At 30.6% G+C, this 17,088-nt stretch overlaps 1 protein-coding gene across 1 annotated transcript in view; it reads left to right on the top strand.

The window, feature by feature from the left end:
- LOTGIDRAFT_141333 (hypothetical protein) overlaps window positions 1-17,088 on the top strand; it is a gene marked incomplete at both ends in the record, with an annotated part of 43,789 nt that overhangs the window by 22,175 nt on the left and 4,526 nt on the right. Inside the window, 2 exons of the mRNA XM_009050916.1 lie at window positions 5,639-5,740; window positions 6,958-7,029. Of these exons, the coding sequence (XP_009049164.1) occupies window positions 5,639-5,740; window positions 6,958-7,029 (174 nt within the window). The remainder of the gene's footprint in view (window positions 1-5,638; window positions 5,741-6,957; window positions 7,030-17,088) is intronic.

The following is a 17,088-nucleotide window of genomic DNA, read 5'->3' as shown; positions in this document are numbered from 1 at the left end:
TCTGACAGCAAGAGTTGGAGGATCATACACCCCATTGTCACAGTTGATAACCATATACCAATAAGTAACTTTAATGCATTTGTTTGTCGCTATTGTTTTTTTTTTATATCTCAATTTTATAAAAGGGATTTGTATTATATAATTTTGGTAAAAGGAATACAGTTGTCTAAATATTTACCTTCATGTGTTATAGAAATAAATTCCACCCACTTTTTCCATTAATCCAAAAATAAATATTAATATTTCGATGGAATGTTTTACTTTTTTGATAAAAGTTATTAGGTAACATCATGATTGTACAATTTTAATTAAATTGTAGACCAACCAAAATTCACATTTGAAATCTGAAAAGTGGTATATAGCTGGGATTAGTTGTATAAACTGGTAATACTGAATATTAATCAACTGTATTCCTTTAAAGTGATACCACATCTTAAAATGAACATAAAATTTCAGTTCTCAAGAATGGTAAAATCTAGAAAATTGGAAAATTCATAAAACCAAGTAATTATTGAAAAACGCTTAATCATAATATTATTTAATATTTTTCAATAGTTAATTGTATATTATAAATTATGGATAAGTACTAATTTTTTTGGATTTACCGGATTATAAAAGGATCTTGTTATGTTATTTATGACACCAGGTATATCTACTGATGAATATAATCAGCTCTTATGTTTAAAATTCTTAAATTTTAAGTTCATTCTTAGATGTATTTTATGTAGAATCTGTTTATATTAGTGAACAACAACAATAATATTGTAATCTTTAAAGGAAATCTGACTGGCCTAAACAAGTTTTGTGTTAAAAGAATAGTTACATACTTCTAACAATATTCAAGAGTTCAAATAGAAAAATAACAACAAAAAGTTAAAAGGGATTAGGAAATAAAAGCTTGAGCTTAATCTAATCTTAATCCTATAGTAGGACCAAATATCAAAAATTCTAGAATTCAAATAGTCAAGAAACAAGATACAACTAATACTAATCTCTGACTATTATGATCATAACAAGATAATATAATAATTCTGCATGGTCTGTTGTATACCAGCAGTTGTATTTTTAGTAATAATTTGTAATTCTGTATGAATCATCTCAATGTAAAACCTCAAAGGCTTAAGGCAATAATTCAAACAGTATAAATATCACCATTGCCATCATCGAAAGATTGAGACTAAAATTCTGTATGAAATTCCATGTACGTTACCAATATTTTGAGTTATAATTTGTATTTGGTTATTAATCATCACAATCTGATCAGCTGATCAAATAACAAACAATTGACCTCCTTATCGCTACTCTATCAGTAGTTTTACTAGCAGACACCATTGATAGTTCCCGCTTAAAATCAATACAAGGTCAGTGATGTCACGTTGTCAACCATTTAAACCCAGTCAAGTGAATAGATACATGTAATAAACCTACTTGGAACTTGGTTATTATAAAACATATTCATGGATATTTGTTATTACCATTTTAAAATGATTCCACTATGTTATTCGATTTGTTTTCAATTATCGTGAAAATGATTAAGTTTGCTGTATGTGTTGTCAATGATGGCTATAACAGAAGATATAGTGATTAATAATCCAATAATTGGTAGTTTGTAGAGTAAACGTTACTGATGTTCAGACCAATCCTAAGAAACCAATAATGAAGTATTTTTCCAATTCATCACCATATTTGCTCTTCTTATTCATTGACAATTTTCAGACCAAATTTGCCTGCTGGTATACTCGATAATGTTCGCGTGGCGTTCCACCAATTCATATACTCAGTTTCTATTCATATCAACCTTTGTATAAAACATCTTTGCGGATGTTAACTGATAACCTTTGCCTGGTATTCAACCATTTCAGGCATTGTTTATTCATATCAACCTTTGTATCAAGGATCTTTGCCACATTTGACCGTATTTGATAAATTTTGGCCCTAGTATTACTCGAAAGACCAAAGACAAAGACCAAATTTGTAGTATGTCAGTATTAATCAAGTAATCCCAGCAATGTATTTTGACCACAAAGTTGAGTATCCTTCAAGTTTAAAATCAGTATAATATATCTGTACTATTATCTGACGAATGTGACTCCCCAAACCAATGACAAAGACCAAATTTGTATGCCAATATCTTCAGTATTATTCAAGCCTTAATCATCAAGGATGGGCTCTTGACTGTGAAGTTGGATCAGGGCTGTATTTGACACAATTTGACCCAAGTTGTAAGTACATCATTCATGTCAAAAATCAATACAATATCTTGGTTAGCTCCATATACCGGTATGACGTCTGCATTTTACTCTTTCACTTCTGCTATGAATTCTGCCATGTATTGACCAATCAAGTGGTTTGAAAATAAGAGCAGATTGACTGCCATAAGCACATACTGTGGCATCAGAATATTTTTAATCTTGAGCGGGATTTGAACTAGTAGCACTTCTTCTATGGATTGACCAATCAAGTCGGTTGGAATTGAGAGAAGACTGACTGCCGAAAGCACATACTGTGGCATCAGAATACTTTGTACTTTTGGACGATGAAACTTCCAACCAGCTACTGTTTAGAACTAGGCATGCTAACCCAGTTATATTTTAGGTTGTTCCATTTGACCAAATTTCAGCTAAACACAGTTCCAAATTTTATCAACCAACATCATTTTGGACGCTGACAATCCAACTCACTACTGACTGAGTTATCTCTTTGGGACACTGACAATCCAGCTCACTACTGTCTGAGTTATCTCATTGGGACGCTGACAATCCAACTCACTACTGACTGAGTTATCTCTTTGGGACACTGACAATCCAGCTCACTACTGTCTGAGTTATCTCATTGGGACGCTGACAATCCAACTCACTACTGACTGAGTTATCTCTTTGGGACACTGACAATCCAGCTCACTACTGTCTGAGTTATCTCATTGGGACGCTGACAATCCAACTCACTACTGTCTGAGTAATCTCTTTGTATATGTGTGTAGTTTTCCTGATCATTTTAAAATATTTAAATCAATATCTATATATAGAAAATATATTCTATTCAATTATTGTTTGAATAGGGGTTTATTATTATTTTTTCATGATATTCTGAAATAATTGGAACCAAGTTTGAATCATATGTTCTAACACAATTCCATTCCATTCAAATTTCTTATTACCTAATTCAAGTTCTAGTTTCCGGGATATATTGTAATATTTCGTGATAATGATAAAGATATTAGCCAGGTTTAAAACCAGTTGGTAGACGGAGTGGGTTGAGAGAGCTTCTAGTCTAATGTAGAAATACTAAATAAACGCCAGAATTGATTTTATATCATGATTATCACACTTTTTATAGACATGATATACGCTCGCCATGTTGACTAGTTCCATGTAGAACTATTTTCATCTTGATGTCAAGCTATTAAGGACTTAGTTTTATACCTTGACTGCAAAAATCTTTCTTTTATCACTGAATGCAGTGATTTGATTTAATTGTAAACAAGTGAATACAGCCAATCATAGCACTTGTTAGACAACCTGTAAAATATTATGGCTTATTGTTTACAGATTTTCTATCGAGGACTCTGATTGGCTGTTTTCGCGTACAAATTAGCCAGTTCAGATTTCCTTTAAAAGACCTGATGTTTTGTATTTTGTGAATTGTTTTTAAACTGTTTTTTCTGCTCACCTAGTGTTCTCCTGGTTACTGGAGGCAGTGGAAGATCCAGGTAAAGTGTTACCATGACAACAATCGAATCCTGCACCTTTATTTTCAATATTCACTTTATTTCATATTTCAATTTAAAAATTATTCCTTAAATTTTGGGTCAAAGGAAGACAAGTTCTAATTGGGCGGTAATCACTGATGGAGATCTGCCGTGAAAATATCTTATAAATGAACGAAATGAAAAATTAGCCAATATACGAAAATTTGTTTTTTTTTATATAAAATGACAACTTATTTGAAAACTAATCTAAATTTGAAATGACTATTTTTAGAATGACATTTTTTTAAAAAATCGTGCAAATTTTTTTTAATTCTGTCATAAAACATAGCAATGGACTAATTTAAAATCCAATTTTCAACGTAAAATTTCATTACAGTAATGAAATCTAATTTCTTATCTTTAGTGTTTGAAGCTTGTCAATAATGACATCGTGGACGGCCATTACCGAGATGAGAATCAAGCTTGTCTCAAGAGTATAATAAAAGATAAAAGTGTTTCCGTGGTGATGTCAATTTCTCATGGAATTTGGCGCTGTCAGAAGAGACAGACTTATATAGCGTGATATTTGGTCTTCAACCAATCGTGACATTCTTTACCAAATATTTTGTTCTTCTCAAGTCATGTGATTGTTTTATTTTGACATCATGACACCATTTGAAATGTCTCCGCTTTTCAATAACTTAAAATCTCTGAATTAGAGCATGATAGCCAAGGAATAAGGTTCAGATTTGAATAGATAACAAAGGAAAAAGAATGACACTATTTGAAATTTTTGGCTTTTTTAAATACAAAACAGAATGTAGGTGAAAGTGGTTGTTAAAATAATATAATTAAAATTATGAAAGTACAGGTTGAATTTAGGACAATATTATCTGCTAAAGTGTAAGGCTTAGAATGAACTTGAAATAAATAATAGACTTTTGTAAAGGTTCAGGCACAATAAATGAAATAATTTGAATTTTATGCTCTTTTGAAAATTTAATATTTCTGAAATAGAAGACAATATTGTCTGTTAATAATACAGTGTTTGAATAGATTTAATTATTTAAGACTTTTTTTGAAGAAATTTATCCAATATATTTTATTTGTTGCTCTTGTTTAAACTAGGTTAAATAAATTATTGTGGTCTGAAACTTGTTAATTATAGAATTATTGACTGATTTGGTAAAACGACCTAACAGAGACTCTAACATCTGACTTGTTATAAATCATTAATATTGAACTTGATTTATTATGTTTCCTAGCCAAACAGACATTTCATTACATTACCATGATAACCAGAAATAATCCTTAATTTTACTTTCTATAGTAATTACAGTCTTTAAAATGACCATTAGGCTGATATTGAATTATCAAGATTAAATGTGGTCTATCTGTTTTGAAAATTCAGGGAAACCTAGGTGAAAAAAAGTCCAAAGTCTAAATTTCATAGCGTTTAAAATCTTAAATCCGAGCAAAATAAGTAATATCAACCGTTTAATATAGATCTAGCTTGATATTAATGATTTATGAGTTGAACTGGCTTTATAGTTCCAGCTTTCAGTTCATAGAAACTAGATGAAATAAGTCCAAAGTCTAAATTTCAAAGCATTTAATATCTTAAATCCGAGCAAATATGTAATATTAGCTGTTTAATCTAAATCTGACTTGATATTAATAATTTATAATGTTGAACTGGCTTTATAGTTCCAGGCATTCAGTTTGTGGAAACTAGGTGAAATAAATTAAGCAATCAAACTAATCAAGTTGACGTATTGATTATTGATCTGATAATTAGCAGGAAACGTAGGTTATTAATTTTTTTATCCCCGTAAATTGTTACAAACAGGTTTTTTTAAGGAAAAAGGGAGGTTTGGATTGTGGGATTGATTTGTGACGAGTATTAACGACAAGTTGTTCAGTATCTGTATTGATTTTGTTTGGTTGTAGGCCAACAACTTGGAGTATTTAACAATCAAGCTTATGTCTATGTTGGAGGCAAGAAAACTGAAGATGGAATGATAGCACGGCCATTTGAAGGAACTATTTCTGGTAGGTAGTGAAGATTTTTGATTTTTAAGATTTTGGGGTCGTCTTTTGTTGAAAAGATGAAGCTATTGAAAATATTATTTGCATACTTTAAGTACCTAATTCAAGTTGCACGATTCTTTGAAGGAAAATTCCTTTAGTACACACAATAGATTTTCTAAGATTTTGGGGTTGTGTTTATTAAAATAATGAGATTTTTAAAGATATAGTTTGCACACTCTGCATCTGTGTAAATAGCACAATCATCAGAAAGAGAATTCCTTAAGAACAGAGAGTAAATTTAATTTTTAGAATTAAGGGAGGTTATACCATGACTGGCTTATTTGCTAGAAATCAAATTAAATCAGAGATTGTTTGGAAAGGGAATCCTAAAAGACAGGGTCTATCCCTAATTTTTCACAAGTAGATATCTAAGCATATAAATTAAGATGAAATGCCCATTGATTATGTTAAAATGTGTCAAATAAGGATGATTCGATTTCAATATCAAAGTCAAATCTGAAGACTGCAGTGTTGAAGCATGAAGAGAGGAGAAAATTGTTTTCACAAAAGCACTGGCCAAGGTCTAAAAGCAAGATTTGTACATTTTTAATTTTATACATCGATTTCTTACTCGGCCTATGCACTAATCAATTTTTCTGTAATTTATCTATGAACAGTGGATGGTCATTTTTAATCACGATATCGTTAAATCCTGGGAGAGGAGTTCCACTAGCGACTGACTGACACCATTCTTTATTATGAATTATTTATAAGATATAATAAGTTATAGATATGGAAATCAAATACGTCTGATTCTGATTTTTATTCTGATCAAAGCAAAGGAAATTCCTGAATTAATATTTTTTTTGATAAAATGAGAATAAAGTTAAATAGAGTGAGATCTTAAAGGAAATAAGAACTATTCCATTTGAATTATCAGTATTTGTAAAAACAAAACAAAAATTCAATGGAGCTGTGTTTTTTCTTCGCAGTGATTTTATTCTTGAAATTGCTTTGTACCTCGACTCATTTATGAAGCATAATATATCAGGTTTTTTCCTGGTACCTAAAAGATACTAAGAATTTCCTCATTAACATTGTGGATAAGTAATTTTACAAAAGCACAGCTACATATTTCCATGGGGAAGGTATAATTATATGATTCTACAGATCAACATGTGAAATCATCAGCATCCCCAACCTAAAAATAGCAGAACTATTTTATTTTCTAATTCCAGGTCTGGTTATGAATGGTATTCACATCTTGGATTTAGCAGAAAACAACGATTCCAGAATAACAAAAGAAAAAAGTGTTTATTTAGATCATAAAGGTGTTATAACAACAGGGTAAGCATGGCTTAGATATTTTTTACCTTTTATTGGACGTTTTAGGTCTATGTTTTGCTTAATAACAAAATATTTGTTTATATTTGGCATTGTTCTTTTCAATCCTTTTTTTAATCGAAATATAAAACCATCTCAATGTAGGCCTGCAGGAAAATCTCTGTTTATTCCTTCAATTTTGTAACTAGTTTTATTTACCAGCTAAATTCTTGTATTTCTTCAAATTTGGTTTTTATCTTAGTTGAATTTTAGTCAAGTTTTACAGAATGAGATTAATTCAACATAAAACAGAAAGTTTGCTACTCAAACAAGCAGATTTCTGTAACAATATGAAGGTTATTAAAATGATAATATTGTTATTAATGGAGTGTATGTAAATATCACCCCTCTGAGAGCAATAAATATCTCATTCTAGCAGTTTCTGGTGAAAAATATAATATAACAAAGCTCATAACATAACTATTATAATTTTAAACTCTATTTAAAATGTTCTAAAATTGGTTGTCAGAAGATTTAATGCTATTTTCATATTAAGTTATTTCAATGCTTCGCCTTATTCTTGTGTAATCACGACAGAAAAGCCATGGTTTTATATCTCAATGGGTTTTTTGAATAAATAAATACTCCATTCCTTCAGAAACTTCCTTCATCCATCTCTTTTTAAAGTCTTGAAGCTGTGATGGTTCAGCAAGTTAGATGTTTGTTTCCTTTTATAGAGGTCTGTTGTTAGATAGATTCCAAACATAGGTTAAGATTTTACCCTCAGGGAGGGAGGGTTAGGGGTATATTTCAACTTCAATCCCTCCCTTAAACCCTTGCAGATGTATTTGCAAATAGGGTGGGGATGTTACCCTCCTATGCTAATATCCCCTTCCTCCTAACCCTATCAACCTGTCTATGTAAATCTAAGTAATATGAATATAATAATTATGTTATTAAACCATTAAAAAATCAATAATTATTTTCTGGAGAATAGTGTGAATCAATTTCCATCTTGTTTCCTTAAATAGATAAACAGACCTTATTGATAGAGAACAAATATATAGCCAGGTTCCAGCATATTAACAGAGAAAATTGGTTTGTATATGCCGTTATCTTTAGATAAACCTCCAAATAGATATCAGATAACATTAAAGGATGCTACACACCATCAACTTTAGATAAACCTCCAAATAGATATCAGATTACATTAAAGGATGCTACACACCATCAACTTTAGATAAACCTCCAAATAGATATCAGATTACATTAAAGGATGCTACACCATCAACTTTAGATAAACCTCCAAATAGATATCAGATTACATTAAAGGATGCTACACCATCAACTTTAGATAAACCTCCAAATAGATATCAGATAACATTAAAGGATGCTACACACCATCAACTTTAGAAAAACCTCCAAATAGATATCAGATAACATTAAAGGGTGCTACACACCATCAACTTTAGATAAACCTCCAAATAGATATCAGATAACATTAAAGGGTGCTACACACCATCAACTTTAGATAAACCTCCAAATAGATATCAGATAACATTAAAGGATGCTACACACCATCAACTTTAGATAAACCTCCAAATAGATATCAGATTACATTAAAGGATGCTACACACCATCAACTTTAGATAAACCTCCAAATAGATATCAGATAACATTAAAGGATGCTACACACCATCAACTTTAGATAAACCTCCAAATAGATATCAGATTACATTAAAGGATGCTACACACCATCAACTTTAGATAAACCTCCAAATAGATATCAGATAACATTAAAGGATGCTACACACCATCAACTTTAGATAAACCTCCAAATAGATATCAGATTACATTAAAGGATGCTACACCATCAACTTTAGATAAACCTCCAAATAGATATCAGATTACATTAAAAAATGCTACACACCATCAACTTTAGATAAACCTCCAAATAGATATCAGATTACATTAAATCCATCCCTGATATGATGCCCAATTCTACCAATTTTTTGTTTTTTTCCTAACGAAATTTTCACTGGACCCACCGTTTTCAATTTCTCTACCATAAATCAACAAAATATGCTTTATTTAATGTAGGATGCTATGTTAAGGGCGAAAGATTGGCCATCCCCTTTTAAAAACCTTTTTTTATGGAAATAAATGTAGGGAAATATCTCAGTAGCAGCAAGCAGATGATGATGTCACAAAGGAGATATTATTTAAATTGAGATTCTGGTGGTGATAATATGGTAATAATGCTATCAACAACAAAAATGTTAGGGGATGGTGTGGGCAACCCTCATAAATTTAACCAAGAGTTAGTTGATGTCATACTTTTCTATAAAAATGGGCCAAAAAAAAATGTTGAAGTGAACCCAAACTGGTAGACAATAAAGATTGTTTACAGATGATAGATCTATTTATCCAGAAAGATACATATTAATATAATATACGTCTAATAGGAAAAACAATTTGTCAAGAACCTGTCCCAGTAGTCTCCCCTTGTCGTGATTGACTCAGCTCTTCAATCTCCTTAGTGGCCATGTGGAAAACACGGTGATGAAATTACTGAAATTAGATTTTTTTTCTCAGTTTGCCTTGAAGGCGTCTGTCTTCAAAAGTCTTCATAAGAAATAGATCTTTGTTTGTATAAAATCAATATCATGAAGTCAGAATAAACTAGGATAGAGATGTTACATTCTAATTATACAAACACGCAAATTTATCAAAAACTTTACAATATTATATCAGAGTTTTGTAATAGTGTTTAACAAGCATTAAGGGAAGGTTGTAACTATAAATCAGTATAAAGTTGGATAGACACAATTTACCAAAAACTTTACAGTATTAGAGTTTCTAATAGTGTTAAACAAGCATTTAGAGAAGGTTATTAGAAGTGAGATAGAACTAGGATAGAGAATATTAAAAGAATGATGCATCAAAAACATTGCAATACAATGTATTAGAGTAATGGAATGATAGTTAACAAGCATTTAGAGAAGGTTATTGGACAAAGTTATAATATAGGACAGAGACTGAGATGGAGTTTTCCAAGAATGAGGCCTTGAGGAATTTCTCTTCATTTGAAGCAAATTTGAATAATATTTCTTAGTGATGGTTCTGCTAATATTGGAAACTAACCCTCACAGAATACAGAAAGTTTTTCTCATTATTGTTGCTCTGTAACAGTAAAAAAAACTTTTAGAAATGAACTGGATTGTTTCTGAACCATGAAGATTTAGATGCACCATGATAAATTCAATCAGACTGTACCTATCAGAGCAGCAGATTTTAACACTGATTGCGTAAAACTAAAAAGCTTTTGGATGTTGTGGCTTACAGGTTGTCTGGGAATCAGAAGATTACTTTCCAATGATTTGTTTTCTGCCTTTTAGGAAATCAATTTTTGTCCATTTAAAACATTCTTAACAGTCTTTTTTAGTAGAAAAAAACAGTTTTATAGAGATTAGAGAAATAGAATGGCTTGGGATACAACATAAAATTTGACTTTAGTAAGCTGTTTACTGCCGGCAACTTTCAAACAAACAGCCTAGCATTCTTTTTATTCTGTTTGTAAGACCTATAGAAATAGGGTTAGGTAAAGAAGCTCAAGATATATAGATATACTATTTCTGTATTTATTAACTCAACGTTTCACATGTTCATACAGACAGTGTTATTAAATATTATATAGAATCACTAGATATATAGATATACTATTTCTAACATTTATTAACTCAACGTTTCACATGTTCATACAGACAGTGTTATCAAATATTATATAGAATCACTAGATATATAGATATACTATTTCTAACATTTATTAACTCAACGTTTCACATGTTCATACAGACAGTGTTATCAAATATTATGTAGAATCACTAGATATATAGATATACTATTTCTAACATTTATTAACTCAATGTTAAATATTATATAGAATCACTAGATATATAGATATACTATTTCTAACATTTATTAACTCAAAATTTCACATACTCATACAGACAGTGTTATCAAATATTATAGAATCACTAGATATATAGATATACTATTTCTAACATTTATTAACTCAATGATTCACATGTTCATACAGACAGTGATATTAAATATTATATAGAATCACTAGATATATAGATATACTATTTCTAACATTTATTAACTCAACATTTCACATACTCATACAGACAGTGTTATCAAATATTATAGAATCACTAGATATATAGATATACTATTTCTAACATTTATTAACTCAATGTTTCACATGCTCATACAGACAGTGTTATCAAATATTATATAGAATCACTAGATATATAGATATACTATTTCTAACATTTATTAACTCAATGTTTCACATACTCATACAGACAGTGTTATCAAATATTATATAGAATCACTAGATATATAGATATACTATTTCTAACATTTATTAACTCAAAATTTCACATGTTCATACAGACAGTGTTATCAAATATTATATAGAATCACTAGATATATAGATATCAATGCCTTGTGCATTCTAATGTTTTTTGTCTGATCTAAATGCATCATGAATTGCCAATATTTGATGCCATATGAATGAATATGAAAAAAGCTGTCTGAATTATATCTATTATTGGTATGTATTCAAAGGCTAGAAAACATTTTGAATCTCTTTGCATTATAACAACTCAAACCTCTAAAGCTATAAAAAATTACACATTAATAAATGATGGACCTTTTAGACCTAGCTAGTAATATATATATATATAATATTTATATTATCATCAGATTTTCTCTCAGAATTTGAAATGACAGAAACATGAAGAGATAATTTCCCAGTGGAAATAAACACTTCACTAAATACAGGCCAGACGGAATGAATTGCTTTTCTCCATTTTAAAATTTCATTATTAAGCCTAAGTGCTTCATTTCTTGAAGTAGAAAAAGAGCGAAAATTCCAGCCAGAGGAATTTTCAATCTGACAAAGTTCTAGGTGTTTTTTCAGTAGTTTGGCTGTGTATTGATACATATTCACATATTATGGCAATCTCGTTATCAATTTATTTAGTTGTGAACAAACTTAGTTATGGATGTGTATTCTAAAGAATGATACAGATAGCTGAAATTGAGCTCTATCAACTGGTAAAGTAAATATTTAGATGACTATACAGATAGCTGAAATTGAGCTCTATCAGCTGGTAAAGAAAATATTTAGATCACTATACAGATAGCTGACATTGAGCTCTATCAACTGGTAAAGTAAATATTTAGATGACTATACAGATAGCTGTAATTGAGCTCTATCAGCTGGTAAAGTAAATATTTAGATGACTATACAGATAGCTGTAATTGAGCTCTATCAGCTGGTAAAGTAAATATTTAGATCACTATACAGATAGCTGACATTGAGTTCTATCAGCTGGTAAAGTAAATATTTGGACGACTATACAGATAGCTGTAATTGAGTTCTATCAGCGGGTAAAGTAAATATTTGGACGACTATATAGATAGCTGAAATTGAGTTCTATCAGCGGGTAAAGTAAATATTTAGATGACTATATAGATAGCTGAAATTGAGTTCTATCAGCGGGTAAAGTAAATATTCAGATGACTATACAGATAGCTGTAATTGAGCTCTATCAGCCGGTAAAGTAAATATTTGGACGACTATACAGATAGCTGACATTGAGTTCTATCAGCTGGTAAAGTAAATATTTGGACGACTATATAGATAGCTGAAATTGAGTTCTATCAGCTGGTAAAGTAAATATTTAGAAGACTATACAGATAGCTGACATTGAGTTCTATCAGCTGGTAAAGTAAATATTTGGACGACTATACAGATAGCTGTAATTGAGCTCTATCAGCTGGTAAATAAAATGCTTAGATGATGATTTTTGGTGGAGAAACTTGATGTTACATTCTGTAACATTATAGAGAGAGGTGAAAATGAACAGTTAGTAAATTAAATGTCTAGATGATTATATCCATGTGAGAGAAAATAAAAATAGAGAAAAGGTAGACAAGTTTCTACTAGTCTGAAGATAAATGTAAAAATAAGAGTGTTTATGAGAATATTATTTCGCAATTACGAAGTCAGGTTATTTTCAACGTATATTAGTTTCTGACAAATCATGCTTATCACATCAACTCGTCTAAACCATAATCAAATCTTAGTTATATCCCTGGGGGCCAACATGTCTTTGCTTACCCCTACTGTATATCACAATATTGATTTCTGTCTGGTAGACAATCAGTTAAAAACTACCATTTATCACTGGTCAGAAGTTATAGCAGGTTGATGAGTAGTTCAGGAAAACAAACAGTTAGATTCAGTATATTTAATGATTCTAGTTTACATTGCATTAGTTTATTGAGTCTGTCAGAACTATTTTGAGACTACCTCTACGAGATTGGCCCGAATGGTTCTCAGAACGCTTGCCTGTTTACTACAAAAAATTTATCGGTTCCATTCTGAGGATGTATTTTTTTTGTAATGTAAAAAGGGTTTAATGATAAGCTTTAAGATCCTGGTTGTAGAAGGAATTTCTCGGGCTTGGAACCTTCCTGTCTCTGAAAAAACTAACTTGTTACATGATAAAATATAGATGATGTTTTTGTCATTGTCTGTGTGTTTTAAAATTGATTCTGACAGTATTTGCTAGCACTATGAAATGATATAGATAATTATAAAAAACATATATTGATATTACTACTCTTTATTATAAAACATTCAATAATTTAACAGTACATCAAAGTAACTGGCAATGTTTTTGTGTTTACTGTATAGATTCTAACTCAGGGAAAAATTTCCAATAAAAATAGGTTGATTGCTCTACAAGGTGCATGTTTACTCACTAGGGAGTGTTATTCTCAGAACTGATAATGATGTGTTTCAGTCATCTGATTGGTCAATCACTAAAATCAATTTTAAATTTAGTTTTATTAACCAATCTTGATTTTGATCTTTGTTAAGGTTTAGAGAATATACAGCTAGGTCTGTGATATGATTCTGGCATTATTTGTAGACCTTGTTCTACCCTAAGATATGAAATAATGTTATATTTAGTCATTCAGATGGAACATTAAACTGATTAACACAAATAGGAAATGGTGTATCAATTCCGTTGATCAAAATCTCATCCAAAATATGGCAAAATCGAGAGTTTAAGTTGTGTGGTAGAGTACTCCTCCAAAGAGAAGTACCATCAGGTGTTTAAGAATGATTAGATTTCTTAATAAAATACTCAAATGAATGACTGTAGAAAGTTTAAGTCAATGGTCCTGTTCTCTTATTTTCTTGAGAAAGATTAGTTGGTCTAACACTTTCATAGAAAGAAAATAAATAAAATGTAACGAGACAAATAAATTACAAATTTAAAGGAAAATGATCAATATTTTAGTCTGAAAAATTGAAATATTACCTCAAGTTTTTAAGGTTATTAAAGTTTTGAAATTAAAGATACCTAACCTAAATAAAAAGGATTCTTCCAGTCAGGATGCAGTGTTGTTGAACACATTAAAATTAGTATCTATGTGAACTCCCTACAAACAAAGAGATGCATAGCAAACAATACAAGTACTAAATAAACTATGTAGACTTACTGAAAGTGACTGAGTTTACGAATCTAAATACCAAAAATATAATTATTAGCTTTGTGGAATCTCATGATGGCCTTCTGAACAAAAACCAAATACAGCATATTATCTTTGTGATCTTTCTGAAATGGATTCTGAGCTGACAAATCTAAATAATAAACATTAAAAGCTATGAACTTTCCAAGCTTTCTCATCAATTTCAAGGTAAATCTAACACGAATCTAAGAAACACTAGACTATGGAGTTAATTACAGTCACTAGACGATTTCTATTAACGAGTACTAACATGACAACACTGACTTAATGAGAGTAATCTCCCCTCTCAGACTCTTCATTACGTTTCTCTCACCTTCATTTTTATTTGAGTTTAAAATACTAATTTTAAATCGAAACCCAACAAGATACAACATAAAAATGTTATAATGACTGTTAATTGTTTGCTAATGGTTGAGGTTGTTTTATTTTATTGATATTAAGTCAGTCTTGTCTTCAGGAAATCCTAAACACTCAAGAAGGATCAAACCCAACTCTATACACTATAAACTATTTTAATGAGATCTTTATTGTTTTTTTTTCCCACAAAATACATTGATTTGTTATTTTTTTAATTTCAGGAAAGATAATATAAAAGATTTACCTGAATCTGTGGAGGGTCTCCAACCTAAAGAAGATATTACCGAGATGCAGTCCACAATGGGAATCAGGGTAAGGATTAATTTACTGTATATTACTGAATATAATGCTATTTATATTATCCTACAGTATATCTGTGAAAATAAACAAGTTGGCATTATGCAGACACCATAATAGTGAGTGGTAATATAGCATATTCACTAATTTAGGCCTACTTTTAATCTTGGTTACTTGGTACAACATTTCTTCAATTTCATCTTCTCTCTATTTCCTTATATTTCAAACATACAATTTATTACTCATGTTGACAAATTAAGGGGTGGGTCACATGGTGTTGGATAGCTCTGCATCAAAACTGGCAGCTTTTAATATTTTAGACTTTAGGTGGAGAAAGAAAGAAACAATATTTTACAAGCATAACAACTTGGGTTCACAAGGATCAGTGATATTAGCTGGTTCCATGGCCATGCCTCTTGGTAATGATTTTACAAGAATAACAACTTGGGTTCACAAGGATCATTTCTACTAGCATGTCCATAGCCAAGCCTCTTGGTATTGATTTTACAAGAATAACAACTTGGGTTCACAAGGATCATTTCTACCAGCTGGTACTGGGTCAAACCTCTTGGTAATGATTTTACATGGATTACAACTTAGGTTTACAATGATCCTTTCTACTAGGCATTGATCTTTCTCAGAGTTTCTCTGCACATTTAAGACTGAGTAGACTGTAGTTGGATAGCCAAATCAACAACAAGCTATATAGTAGACTGCTTGGTTATCAAGTAGGTTTTGTTCCACCTCAAGGCAAGATAATATCTTAATTCAAAGCCATTCTATTAGGAGTCTTTGCTGTGTCAGCTTTCAACCTATTGTTGTTTTTTCATTAAGCTGAAATGTCATTGTGACATATTAAATCTATTTTATTTAGTTTAAATTTCTGGATATTTTTAAGGCAGCATATCTTGTTGATGAATATTTGATGTTTTACCTCTCTTAATGATCTAATTAGGTTTCTCTAATAAAAGAGTTCCACATCATTGATGCTGTCAACTAATTAGAATTGATAATTTTCAGTATACTAGATATCTCAAGTCAATCTTTCTAGCTATCAAATCTATAAAAATATTCTCAGTTGAAATGAAGATTGAAAAATCAATTTTATCTTATAGGATTCCTAATTACATAGTTATTAAAAATAAATTTAATTTGAAAAAATGCTGAATTTTAGCAACGTTTATCATGTGTATAGATTGATTTTCGGAAATTTTAATTATTTTTGATTACATGAATGTATGAAAATAGGTGAAAGAATTATTTTGAAAGAAAATTTTAAATTGTTGAAAATATTTGGAATAGTAAGGAATGGATTGTTGGAAACAATGTTGTGTTCTTGTTGCTATGAATTGAATTGTTAAGGGATGTAAATTGTCATGGTAATGCCCAAATAGACTCTTGAATTGCAAAAGTTGTGCACCAAGAGAAAATTTTTGCCAGGACAAGAATCTTAGTAGGGGAGCAAGAGGGGGCAGCCCCTAACCCTAACCCCTTTTTCGGGCGAAAATCTCATAACTAGATTAGAAATTCAGGCAAATCAGATATTTCGCCCCCCTTGGATGTAAACCTGACTCCGCCCTGAAATCTTAGTCAACTGGTACCACAGATAACCTCTCAAACTTGCATAGTTTGTAGTTGACTCGCCAATTATACCTGCATTTGAAGAAGTTAGAATTATATATCATGTTCTCTGGTCATTTTGACCTCAACGTTGTCAGTCTACAAACTCTCCTAAAAACTATTGTCTATTTAATTAGTCTGAATTGTGGTAA

The sequence above is a fragment of the Lottia gigantea genome (assembly GCF_000327385.1).
Source record: "Lottia gigantea unplaced genomic scaffold LOTGIsca_159, whole genome shotgun sequence".
Taxonomy (NCBI): domain Eukaryota; kingdom Metazoa; phylum Mollusca; class Gastropoda; family Lottiidae; genus Lottia; species Lottia gigantea.
This window is presented reverse-complemented; position numbering and strand designations above follow the sequence as displayed.